General features: G+C 55.6%; 1 protein-coding gene across 1 annotated transcript in view; it reads left to right on the forward strand.

Moving 5' to 3' along the window:
• Positions 1 to 2,111: 2,111 nt before the first annotated feature.
• The window catches only part of ATP2A1 (ATPase sarcoplasmic/endoplasmic reticulum Ca2+ transporting 1), a 28,956-nt gene continuing 19,973 nt past the window's right edge, over positions 2,112 to 11,094 (forward strand). Inside the window, exons 1-8 of the mRNA XM_027771773.1 lie at positions 2,112 to 2,250; positions 2,556 to 2,573; positions 2,936 to 3,018; positions 4,370 to 4,474; positions 5,621 to 5,759; positions 7,601 to 7,681; positions 9,993 to 10,078; positions 10,236 to 10,533. Coding sequence (XP_027627574.1) covers positions 2,133 to 2,250; positions 2,556 to 2,573; positions 2,936 to 3,018; positions 4,370 to 4,474; positions 5,621 to 5,759; positions 7,601 to 7,681; positions 9,993 to 10,078; positions 10,236 to 10,533 — 928 coding nt within the window. The 5' untranslated portion in view covers positions 2,112 to 2,132. The remainder of the gene's footprint in view (positions 2,251 to 2,555; positions 2,574 to 2,935; positions 3,019 to 4,369; positions 4,475 to 5,620; positions 5,760 to 7,600; positions 7,682 to 9,992; positions 10,079 to 10,235; positions 10,534 to 11,094) is intronic.

The following is an 11,094-nucleotide window of genomic DNA, read 5'->3' on the forward strand; positions in this document are numbered from 1 at the left end:
AAGATAGTGGCCCTGTCACTCCTCCAGGTGCTGGTGGGGAGAAGTCAGCCGGTGCCAAGTTGGCGGCTGCCCGGCCCGACTGGCCTGAGAAGGTGGGTGCTGGGCCAGGTGAAGGTGCCTGTCGATGTGATCCCCAATACTCACACACCATTGTCTGGGCACCCCCATCCAGGTCACAGCACGACTCTGTTCCAGGGGAGGGGTTTGTGGAAACTGTGAAAAGGGGGAGGGAAGGAGCACCTTGTCCTCGATTCACCCAGGAGGCTGCCCCTCCCCCAGGCCAGGCCAAGGAAGGGGTGAGTCTCTGAGGCCAAATCCACCCCTGGTGGCCACTCCCCTCCCACAGCGTGGGGGGCTTCCCTTTCCTTTGTAGGCTGCCTTTCATGTGTTCTGTACCTGGGTACCTGAAGCCCAGAATGGGAAGCAGCCTGAAGAACCCTGTCAACAGACCACACGTCTCCATGTTCATTTCAGGAAACTGAGACCCGGACAAGAACTGGAGCCGAGTCCCAAGCCTCCTTCCCTCCACTAACTTTTTACCCTTAGTCTCAGTGACAGTCTCCCCTCTGCACCCCTGTACCCCTAGTCCCCTCTGTCTCCTGCTCCAGCAGCTGCCCTGGTGGTAAATCCTGGAGCAGGGGTGGGGAGTGCAGCTCAGAGCAGCTGCTTTTCTGAGGAAGCTGACACCGTGGCCAGCCGCTCAGCAACAACTTGTGGCTTTGCACCCAGCACCGGGGTCCCCGCCCACCTGGCTGCTTCTAGCCTGCTCTCTGCTGACCCTTTTGCCCACCCTCGGACTTCCCTCTAACCCTGGCAGCCTGGGCTCTCTGGTCCCTCTCCCTTCTGGCCCTATTCTGTCCTCATTCCCCCTAGACCATCCCCTCCCCATTCCTTTGTTCTAGAGCCTCTGCTCTGCTGGCTTCCCAGGCCCCATTCCCTGTCACCTCTCAGTGGGCATGCCCAGTGCCTGAGCACACAGCTCCCCCACTCCTTCAGGACAGTAGCATCATAAGGACCACGTGCCTCTGGGGTCAGCCATGCAAACTCCTTGGGTTAAAGAGAGTGCAGTGTGGGATGAGGTGACCCTCATTCCAGGAGTTGGGGTGACCCCCGCCCTCATCCTGAAAGGGTGCTTCCTCTCCCACTGCCATCAGCACATTCTGTGGCCTCTTGGGTTACCCAGCTGCCTGGGTGTCCCATTTTCTTGGGGGGGGATTCCCTGTACAAGGATGGAGGGGCCCTGAAGGCTGTGTACCTAGAGGCTGTTAGAGCGATTGGGGGGGGCCAGTTTAGGGGAGAGACAGGCAGTCCTGGCTTTGCTCACTAGGGCCTGGACACTAAATCCCTTGTTGATGGCTGCGGCAACCCCTCCCTAGGGTAGGATTACCATCTTCTGCCCTGTCCCCTTGACCCTCTCCCCTCCTTACTTCCCCTTGTCCCTCCAGAGCCACTTCCTCTGGCCCCCAAAAGATATTCTTCCCCTGTCCAGTCCTCTGAAGGCTTGGAGTATCTCTGCTTATCGTTCAACAAACCAGGTGAGGAAGGAGATGCAGTGATGGGAACAGGTTCAGGGAGGATGGACAGGAAGGGGTGCGAGGACAGCGAAAGGCGAGGCCTGAGACTGGGGAAGACCTCCAGGGAAGAAATGCAGGGATGAGCACGAAGTAGAAAATTCAGTGCACCTGGGGAAGTCGAGGCCATTGAAGGGGTCACCAGCCGATGACAGAGTGAAGTCTCCCTGCCCCCCCTTCCCTGGGGCTCAGGCCACCTTTGCTTCCCTCATGAGTGACATCTCAGGCTGCAGCCCCACTGTTCCCCCTCTGTCAGCAGAAATATCTCTCTCTTCTGACCCCTCCTGCTGGCGTCTCAGCCAGCCAATCCCTGATCTGGAGGAGGGGGGAGCTTGGCCCCCCCATTCCCTCATAAGGACCAGCTGGGGGCTGGGGGGTGGCCGGCTGCTGCAAGTGGGACGGGGGTCAGAGCTTTGTGGAGGGAAGGAAAGCCAGGGGGGCAGGAGAAAAAAAGGAAGGAATCCAAGCAAACAGGCAGGGGGGCACAGTGAGGAAGGCCCTCCACACGGGAGAACCCCCCAAAGGAACACACCGCCCCTTGGCCCCCAGGAAGGGAGCACAATGGAGGCCGCACACTCCAAGTCCACAGAGGAATGTCTAGCCTATTTTGGGGTGAGTGAGACCACCGGCCTCACCCCGGACCAAGTTAAGCGGCATCTGGAGAAATACGGCCCCAATGGTAAGTGTCCCTTGGAAGAGAGGCTGGTAATGCCCTCCTGCACCCCAACACACACACAGACTCTGGAGCTTCTCCCTCCAGAGTATCTTAGAGAAGAACCACGATCCAATGAGTACAGGGAGGAGGATATGAGAAATGAGGGTCCCTGAGACCCAGAATTTGGGGAAGTTTTATGGGATGACCTTGATGAACCTCAGATGCCCTTTTGATGGCCTGGTTCTCTTACCTTAGCCACAATCTTGGGTGTGGGGATTGCGAGGCTGAACCCCAAGTGATACGCTCTTTTCTTCTTTTTCCCTGGATAGAACTCCCTGCTGAGGAAGGTAAGTGTCCGAAAACTCTGAACTCTCAAAAATGATCCACCCTCCCGTGTCCCACTCCCTTCTCCTTTCCAGGCTCCTTGGCAAATACCCCTTCCCAGAGGTTAGAAGTTGCTGGGGGCAGAAGTCTCTGGGCACTTTCTCCTTGAAACACCCCTTGCACAACTGCCCACCACTTTAAGGAGCCTGATTTTGGTCTCTTCAGCCCTTCCCTCAGTACCAAGCTGCCTGCCCATAACCCTAGAGCCTCCCGCTCTGAGCCTGAATTTAGGGCATTCCAGTCCCTGGACCTCCAGCCTGCTTGGAATCCCAGACCTCATCTCCCAGATTAACCCCGGGGTCCCTCCCCTCGCCTCTTCCCCCAGGGAAGTCCCTGTGGGAGTTGGTGGTGGAGCAGTTTGAAGACCTCCTGGTGCGGATCCTTCTCCTGGCCGCCTGCATTTCCTTTGTAAGTGTGGGAGGGCATGTGGGGGTGTGCTGGGCGTGGGAATCGGGGGCTCAGGAGAGTCTGCTCCTTGCGAGCGGGGCTCCGGTCACCGGATCCCCTAGTCCCAGCCCTGAGCATCCTATTTTACAGACCACAGATGGAGCGGAGGGCTGGGGTGCGCCGATTCGCGTCCTCCTCTGTCCTCCCCCGCACACCACAGGCAGGTTTTATTTTAAGCTTTAAGGGTGTTCTCAGCCAAAACACTGAGGCTAAGCCACCCTCGCAGCTTCAAGGGCTCCGAGGGCTCGGGTTACCCCCCAAGCGCCGGCTCGGTAGGGCTCGGACGCGGACCCGGACTGCGGCTGCGGGCCACCCCCTCTCCCAGCATGCCCCGGCCGCGCCGCTGCACCAATCCGCGAGCCTCGTGGTGCCCCTGCTCCGCCCTCTTCGACTTCCTGACGCCGATTGGTCAAGGGGAAGACTCGTTCAGAGAGGCGGGAACGTGCTGCTAGTGCGAGGGTGATTCCAACTGCGCCCAAGCCCCCCTCCAGGCCTGGCCCCTTTCCCGCCTCCATCAGGGCTGGCACTCAGGGTCCTGCCTCTCACCCGCCCCAGGCCCCTAGAAGCCTCAGGATCTTGCCACCTCTCCTGCCCTGGGGGCTCCCTCCAGTTTCCACGGCCCCCCAGCAGTATGACTCCCAGGAAGCCAGGATCCCAACAGTCCATCCTGAATTTCTGTTTCTGCCTTGACATCTTAGTCCTACTCGAAGACAAGCTACTGGAGGCTAAAACATCTCCCTGTCCCTTGGCCTCCTTAGTAGAGGCCCTGTCCGCCCCTGAGTGAGAGCTGGCAGAGCTTGGCTTCTCCCTTCTCAGATTTGCTCCTTGACATTTGCCTGTGGCTGTTGCCTGGCAGTGGCAACAGCTGGGGCGGGGTGTGTACAGGAGGCCTGGTAACACTATCCCCCCCTCCTGCTCCCTCGTGAAACTGGAGCGTCCCTGCTTGGCTGTGGGGGAGGGCTGTGGGTGGGCCGGGTGTCTGCAAGGACCACAGGGTTTTTCCTATGGGGTTTTGGCTCCCGTGGAATGGATGCAGCTCAGGGGTAGTTGGCCTGGGTGTCCCCTGAGTTTTGCTTACAGGCCAATAACTCGGTCAGGGAAACCTAAAAGCATTCCCAGTTAATCCCCAAGTTGAGCATGTCTGTGCCCATTCCGGCTGAATAATGGCAGTGGTAGTGCACGCGTGCCCTGAACCTCAAAGAGGTGAGGGCTGCAGTCCCCATGCGCTCTTCTCCCACGTCCTTTTTGTACCTATTGTGGGAGTGGGGGGTGGTCTTTATTACCTGTTATTCTCCCTTACTCTGCTCTCCAGGTGCTGGCCTGGTTTGAGGAAGGCGAGGAGACCATCACTGCCTTTGTCGAGCCCTTTGTCATCCTCTTGATCCTCATCGCCAACGCCATCGTGGGGGTTTGGCAGGTTAGCTGTGGCCTCATTCCTTCATGTCCTGACACTGAACAGGAGGCAAACCTCTCTCTAATCTCCTCCTCCATCACTTCCCCTGGGCATGCCCTTTCCTCTAGTGCATTTCCAGTTTGGAAATGGAATGGAAAGTTGGAAAGAGGTGGGGGATGGAGAACCACAGTCACTTGCTCGCTACATGTCTCTGAGCAAGTTCCTTTGTCTCTCTGAGCCTCAGTTTCCTCATCCATTTAATGGGGTTAATGCTCCTGTCCCTCATACTCGTGGTGAAATGGCACAAGATGATGGGCATGAAAATGCCAGCACCTGCCTAGCGTATACTAGAGTCTTCAATAAGTTCATGGAAGGTGCCAGCTGATAGCATAATGGTTACATTGCTGGACTCCCATGTGATCGATCACAGTTCCAGTCCTGGACCTGGCAGCTGAAAAAACTCACACTGGGTGCATGAGCATGCCTGCCCCCAAATCCCAAAAGGACAATGGAGGAGAAGAGATAGAGGCATGGCCATCCCCCCTGGGGGTGATCTCTCTTTCTTTCTGTCTGTCTGTCTCTCTGGTAAGCAATTGCATGCACCTTATTTCAAAAATCTCTCAAGAAAAATTCATAGAAAATGAATATTCTGAAAAAACTATGTATGGATTTTAATTTCTTTAATGTCCCAAAATAAAGTCGTACTTTAATTCCACTTCACGAGCTTTCACAAGTCCCTTCCTAGTAGGAATTCAATACATGCTAATTGATAGACTCCCTCCTCTGACCTTACTACCCTCTACTTTTCCTGTCTTCTGATTTCTTTTGGTCTTTCTTTTTCCTCTTCCCAAAACTGTTTTACCTGTTTTCAGCTGCTGTAGGTAACAAAACTATAGGCAACAGCCCCCCCTGGGGGTGATCTCACACACACACACACATGCACACACACGCACACGCATGCCTGCCCTTGGGTGGAATTGTGTCTGCTCCCCTGTGCCGGGAGTCAGAGTTGTTTAACCCTGGCTCCTCTGTGATGCCCTTGTTTTCCCAGGACTCTGGTTCCTGCTCCTTCACCTCCACCTTTTCCCAGCCCTCAAATTGTCCCAATCAGTCCCCTTGGATTCCACAACCTTCCTCCTTCTGCTGACCCTCTCCTTCCCTGTCCCGCAGGAGCGTAATGCAGAGAACGCCATCGAGGCTCTGAAGGAGTATGAACCCGAGATGGGGAAGGTCTACAGGGCTGACCGCAAGTCAGTGCAAAGGATCAAGGCTCGGGACATTGTCCCTGGAGACATTGTGGAGGTGGCTGGTGAGTGATGGTAACGGGTGGTCCAGGATGGGAGGCCTTAGGTTTGAGGCCAGGAAGAAGGTGGAGCCGATCAGCCTCTAATCCTGGTGTCCAGGAGGATGGCAGAGTCTTTGCTTCTCCTTCCCAGACTTCTCAAGAGGTCACTCCAGGGCATTCTGGCCATGGCACCCCCTCCCCGTCAGAGTCTCAGTAGGAACAGCCAGTCCTGTCCCTGAAGCTGCAGGCAGACCCCTGCTCCCCCTTCTCTGCCCCAGCACTTGCAAGCAACAGGTGGAACCCAGTCCCTGCCAACGCCCCGTCTCCACCCCCTCCCGAGGCCTGGCTTCCCTCTCCTTCCACCCACCCCCAAGCTTGGTCAGCTTTCAGTCTTGACCTCCCAGTGCCCTTGAGGCCTCTCAAAGGGGAAGGAGCTAGGGCAGCAGGGAGGAGGCTCAAGCCCCCGACCATGTAAGGGAAACTCAGGCCCCAGTGCAGAGCACGGGACCTGGGAGGAGGGTAGCTCAAGGAGGGCCCCGCCCCTCAGTGAGGGACACTTAATGCCTGACCAGGGAGGGGTGGGGGCTGGGTGGCTAAGATTACTGGGATTCTGCCCCCTTCAGCGGTTTTTATATTTGCCCTGAGCAGGCCTCCATGTCTCCAGGCCTCTGACCTGGGGAATGTGTCTTTCTAGGCCTCCTTCCTACCACTGGACACTCAAGTCATCTCCTGGGGAAGCATGGGGACAGGGAGCGAGAATGGGCTGAAGACCCTGGTGCCCCATCACCCCATCACAGGGCTGACCTGTGGTGGTGACAGTTTGGAGTCAGCGCCATGAATGTCTATAAATATCAGTTGGGCTTGGGTGACAGGGTGTCCCGCTGGACTCCATCACACACCTCCTCCCTCATCCACTTCTTCCGGCATAGCAGGGGGGACCTCAGGAATGGAGGGAATGGAAAGCAGTCCCCAGTACCTGTCCCCAGTACCATCTGTGGGACCAGGGCAGATGAGGCAGAGGCCCGGGAGGGGGGTTCATCTCCTCCAAAGGTCTCTGAGGCTCTTCAGCGCCCCCCCCACCTGGTTTCCACAAGCTGACCCTCTATACCCATGTTACCCCCCTAGGCCTCCCAGCATCCTTAGCTCTCAGAGAGTGGTGCTTTTCCTGCCCCTCCACACCTGGATTTTTGCAGCCCTTCCCTCCTCTCTGTCCTAAAGCCTCAGCTCATTCTTGCCTGGCTCCCACCCTCCTTGAAATGCTCAGGCCAGGCCCATGGGGTCCCTCTTCTGATGTGGGTCCCTCCGTGACTCCCCTCCCTTCATCCTCCACGCACCCTCCTGTATCTTCCTTCTCCCTCTTGCTCGCTTCTGTCTTGTTTCACACTCCACCTTTTGTCTCGATTGACCTCAATTTTTCACTTCCTGTATTTTGTCTTGTTTGATCCTGCCTTCCTTGGCTGTGCACTTCATTCTCTTACTCTGACAGCACTCCTCTCTGGCTCACCCTGTTGCTCAGAGTCATTCTCTTGCTGGTCTCTGCTCACCCGTCTCCCGCTCTCTTTCTCATCCTGCAGTGGCCACCTCCTGTCCCCTCGTCACTCACTGTGCGTTCACTGAGCACATCCTATGTTCTGGGTGGTACAACAACCTTCCCTACATGGGGCTCACAACCAGTGGGAAGAGCCACCTTCAACAAAGGGGGCAGTAGGAATGGGTGTCCCGACGGGGTGCTTGCTGGGGCTGTCTGGGCACGAGCAGAGGCCCAGAGGTGGGAGGGCGAGATGAGGGAGTCAGACACAAATTGGGTTTCTTAGGAAGAAAACTCCATTCCCAACTGACCTCACTGTTCTCTGCTCTCTCTGCAGTGGGGGACAAAGTCCCTGCAGATATCCGCATCCTCTCCATCAAGTCCACCACCCTCCGGGTCGACCAGTCCATTCTGACAGGTCCGTGGCCTGGGCAGGGGGCCGCGTGAGGGAGGAGCTGGGTGCGCGGGCAGGGGAGGCTCTGCGTGGATAGGAGAGCATGCCCAGCTGAAGAGCTTCCTCCTGGTGCCCCAGAGGCAGCAGCATCAGCATGGCTCCCCTGGGTTCACTCTATCACAGCCGAAGCGCCGGGGCCGGGGGAGAGGGCTGGATGCTCATGCCTGTTCTCCACATGGCCGTCGACCCACCCCTTCCACGCTGTGGACGTTCACATCCAGGGAAGCAGCCTGTCCCTCCAACATCCTCCAAAGTCCCTGTGAGGAACCGTAGATTCTAGGGCAAGATGGATGGTCTGATACACTTTTTTCTTCTCTCTTCTTTATATTTGAGAGAGAGAGAGAGAGAGAGAGAGAAAGCGAGCACACTCTCCAGTGGGAGAATGCTACAGTTCTTTTTCCTGTCTTTCTCCCTTCTGTCAGGACTTTGGCCACGCATTCACATGTGCCTGGCATGTTTTTCAAGCTGCTAGGGTTGGGACTCGAACCATGGTGGACCATGTGGGATTCAACTCCTTTTAACACTATTACTGGGCTGGCCGGTACTTTTTTTTTAATAATTATCTATTTCATTTTATTAATTATTATTTAATTTGCTATAGGGCATGTGCACTCACCAGAGAGAGATGGAAAGAGAGAGTTCTGCGAGGTCCGCGACTCGAACTGTGGTCGGCCATGTGAGAGTCCAGCACCTTCACCACCATGCCACCTGCTGGCCCTAAAATTTTTTCTTTTCTTTTTTCTAATTTGCTAGAGGGTCTGCACATGTGCTGGAGAAAGACAGAGAGAGAAAGAAAAAGTGAGAGGAAGAAAGTGAGCAAACACCCCCGAGGGGGGATAGCCATCTGCAATCTCTTCTCTTCTACCTCTCTTTTTTGGATTTTGGGGACATATGCACATGTGCCTGATACGTCTTTCCAGCTGCTGGGTCTGGGACTCGAACCATTCTGTTGGCCATGTGGGATCCAGCTGCCTCAACCATCATACCACTGTCTGGCCCTGAAGTTTATTTTAAGTAATGTTTTTGTTACTATAGGGCACGTGCGCTTGCCAGACAGACAGAGAGAGACATAGAGACAGAAAGTGAGAAATCACCCCCCAGGGTGGATGGCCATGCCACAATCCCTTCTCCTCCATTCTCCTCTTGGGATCTTAGGCATGCACACACACGCACCCAGCGTGAGTTTTAAGCCACCGGGTCCGGGACACGAACCGCAGTTGACTACATGGGAGTCCAGCGATGTAGCCATTACGCTAACTGCTGGTCCCTTAATGTTTTTGTTAGAGTGTGGGCTCTTGACAGAGACAGCGAGAGGAGAAGTGAGAACTTACCCCCCACCCCACCAGGGAGGATGGCCACTCTTCAGTACCTTTTCTTATAGTCTCCTCTGGGATTTTGGGCATGCACACAGATGTACTCAGCATGATTGTTAAGCTGCTGGATCCAGGACTCGATCCACACAGCTGGCCATGTTGGATCTAGCACCTTAACCTCCACACCACCCACTGGCCCTGGTTCTAAAGTTGTTGTTTTTAAGTTTATTTAAAATTCTTTATTTCAAACATAAGCTAGAAATACAGAGAAAGAGACAAGGAGACAGCACTTCTAATGAGGCCTTCACTCCAGGACCCACCGCAGCCTTGAGGGGTTATGGGCACGTGCATGCCTGGCATGTTCAGGGACGTTTCTGGATGCGAACCTGGAACCCTCCCATGTAGGTCAGCCTCGTAAAGTGTTGTGTTACCACCATGCCAATGTCTGGCCCCCAGGGTTCAGACACACTTAAAACCTTGGGTGTTTCTATTTTCCCACTGGGAAGGAGCAGGTGAAGTGCTGGTGAACGTTCCTCATGGCCCAAGGAGGCGAGGCAGGCTGGCCCAGGCTGACTGCCTGCAACCTGCAGAGACGGAGGGAGGCAGGGTCCCAAGGTCTTCTCCCTCCCGGGACCGTGCCCCCCCCAGTTGACAGTGTACTTTCACGTACATTCAGCTTGAATTTTCACTAAGTCATTGTTCTGAATGAGCACCTTATGATCCCCGTTTTACAGAGGAGCAAAACGAGGCCGAGCGATTGAAGTCATGTGTGTAGTAGTCAAGCTGGGGCTCAGGCCAAGGCCTTCTGACTCTAAGTGCAGTGAGCTTTGTCAAGAGTTCAGACTTCCTCCAGGATGACTGCTGGGTCTTCACCAGGCTGTGTGCCAAGCAGGGAGAGTTAGGGGCAGGAAGTGAAGAAGGATATGATGTCATCTGAAAGCCCCTTGGCCCCTTCTCCACAGGCGAGTCTGTATCTGTCATCAAGCACACAGAGCCTGTTCCTGACCCCCGAGCTGTCAACCAGGACAAGAAGAACATGCTTTTCTCGGTGAGCAATCCAGCGCCAGCTGTCATGTGCTCAAGCCAGAGGCCCTGGTGTGGGAGAGGCGTGGCGGCTAGAGAGAAGACGAGGCCCTCGGCGTGAAGGGATGTGGCCTACATGTCACCCCTTGTCTGACTTTTGGCCTCTTTTATCACCTTCCCAGGGTACCAACATTGCAGCCGGCAAGGCCGTGGGTGTCGTGGCCACCACCGGTGTGAACACCGAGATCGGGAAGATCCGTGACCAAATGGCCGCCACGGAGCAGGACAAGACCCCTCTGCAGCAGAAGCTGGATGAGTTTGGGGAGCAGCTCTCCAAGGTCATCTCCCTCATCTGTGTGGCTGTGTGGCTCATCAACATCGGCCACTTCAACGATCCCGTGCACGGGGGCTCCTGGTTCCGCGGTGCCATCTACTACTTTAAGATTGCCGTGGCCCTGGCTGTGGCTGCCATCCCAGAAGGTACTGTGGCCTCTCTTTCTGCTCCCATGTGCTAATTTCATCTGCAAAGACCCTCTTTCCAACCAGATAGCATTTAATGCTTGCTTTGGCAGCATATATCCAAATAAAGTTACAAGGGGTCCAGCAGATGGCGTAGTGGTTCCGTTACTGGACTCCCAAATGCCTGATTGTGGTACGACACTCAGATCCAGCGGTTTGAAAATCAGGCTGGGTGCAAGGCTGCCCGTGTCCAAGATCCCAGGAGAATGGAGAAGGGATTGTGGTGTGGCCATGCCCCCTGGGGGATGATTTCTCACTTTCCCTCTCACTGCCCCTGCCCCTCTCTCTGGTCAGCTCACATGCGCTATGGCAAAACCTCTAAAAAACCAAAACAAGTAAGGTAACATTTACAGCTTTGAGGGATTAGGACCCCACACTCGAGGGCAGTTATTTAGCAACCACACTAGGTCTCCCTCCCCTCCCGTGTTGTTTCCTCACCCGCTCCCTGCCTTCCCCGCAGGTCTCCCTGCAGTCATCACCACATGCCTGGCACTGGGCACCCGGCGGATGGCAAAGAAGAAC

This window comes from Tupaia chinensis, unplaced genomic scaffold (assembly GCF_000334495.1).
Source record: "Tupaia chinensis unplaced genomic scaffold, TupChi_1.0 Scaffold000231_1, whole genome shotgun sequence".
NCBI classification, from domain to species: Eukaryota; Metazoa; Chordata; class Mammalia; order Scandentia; family Tupaiidae; genus Tupaia; species Tupaia belangeri.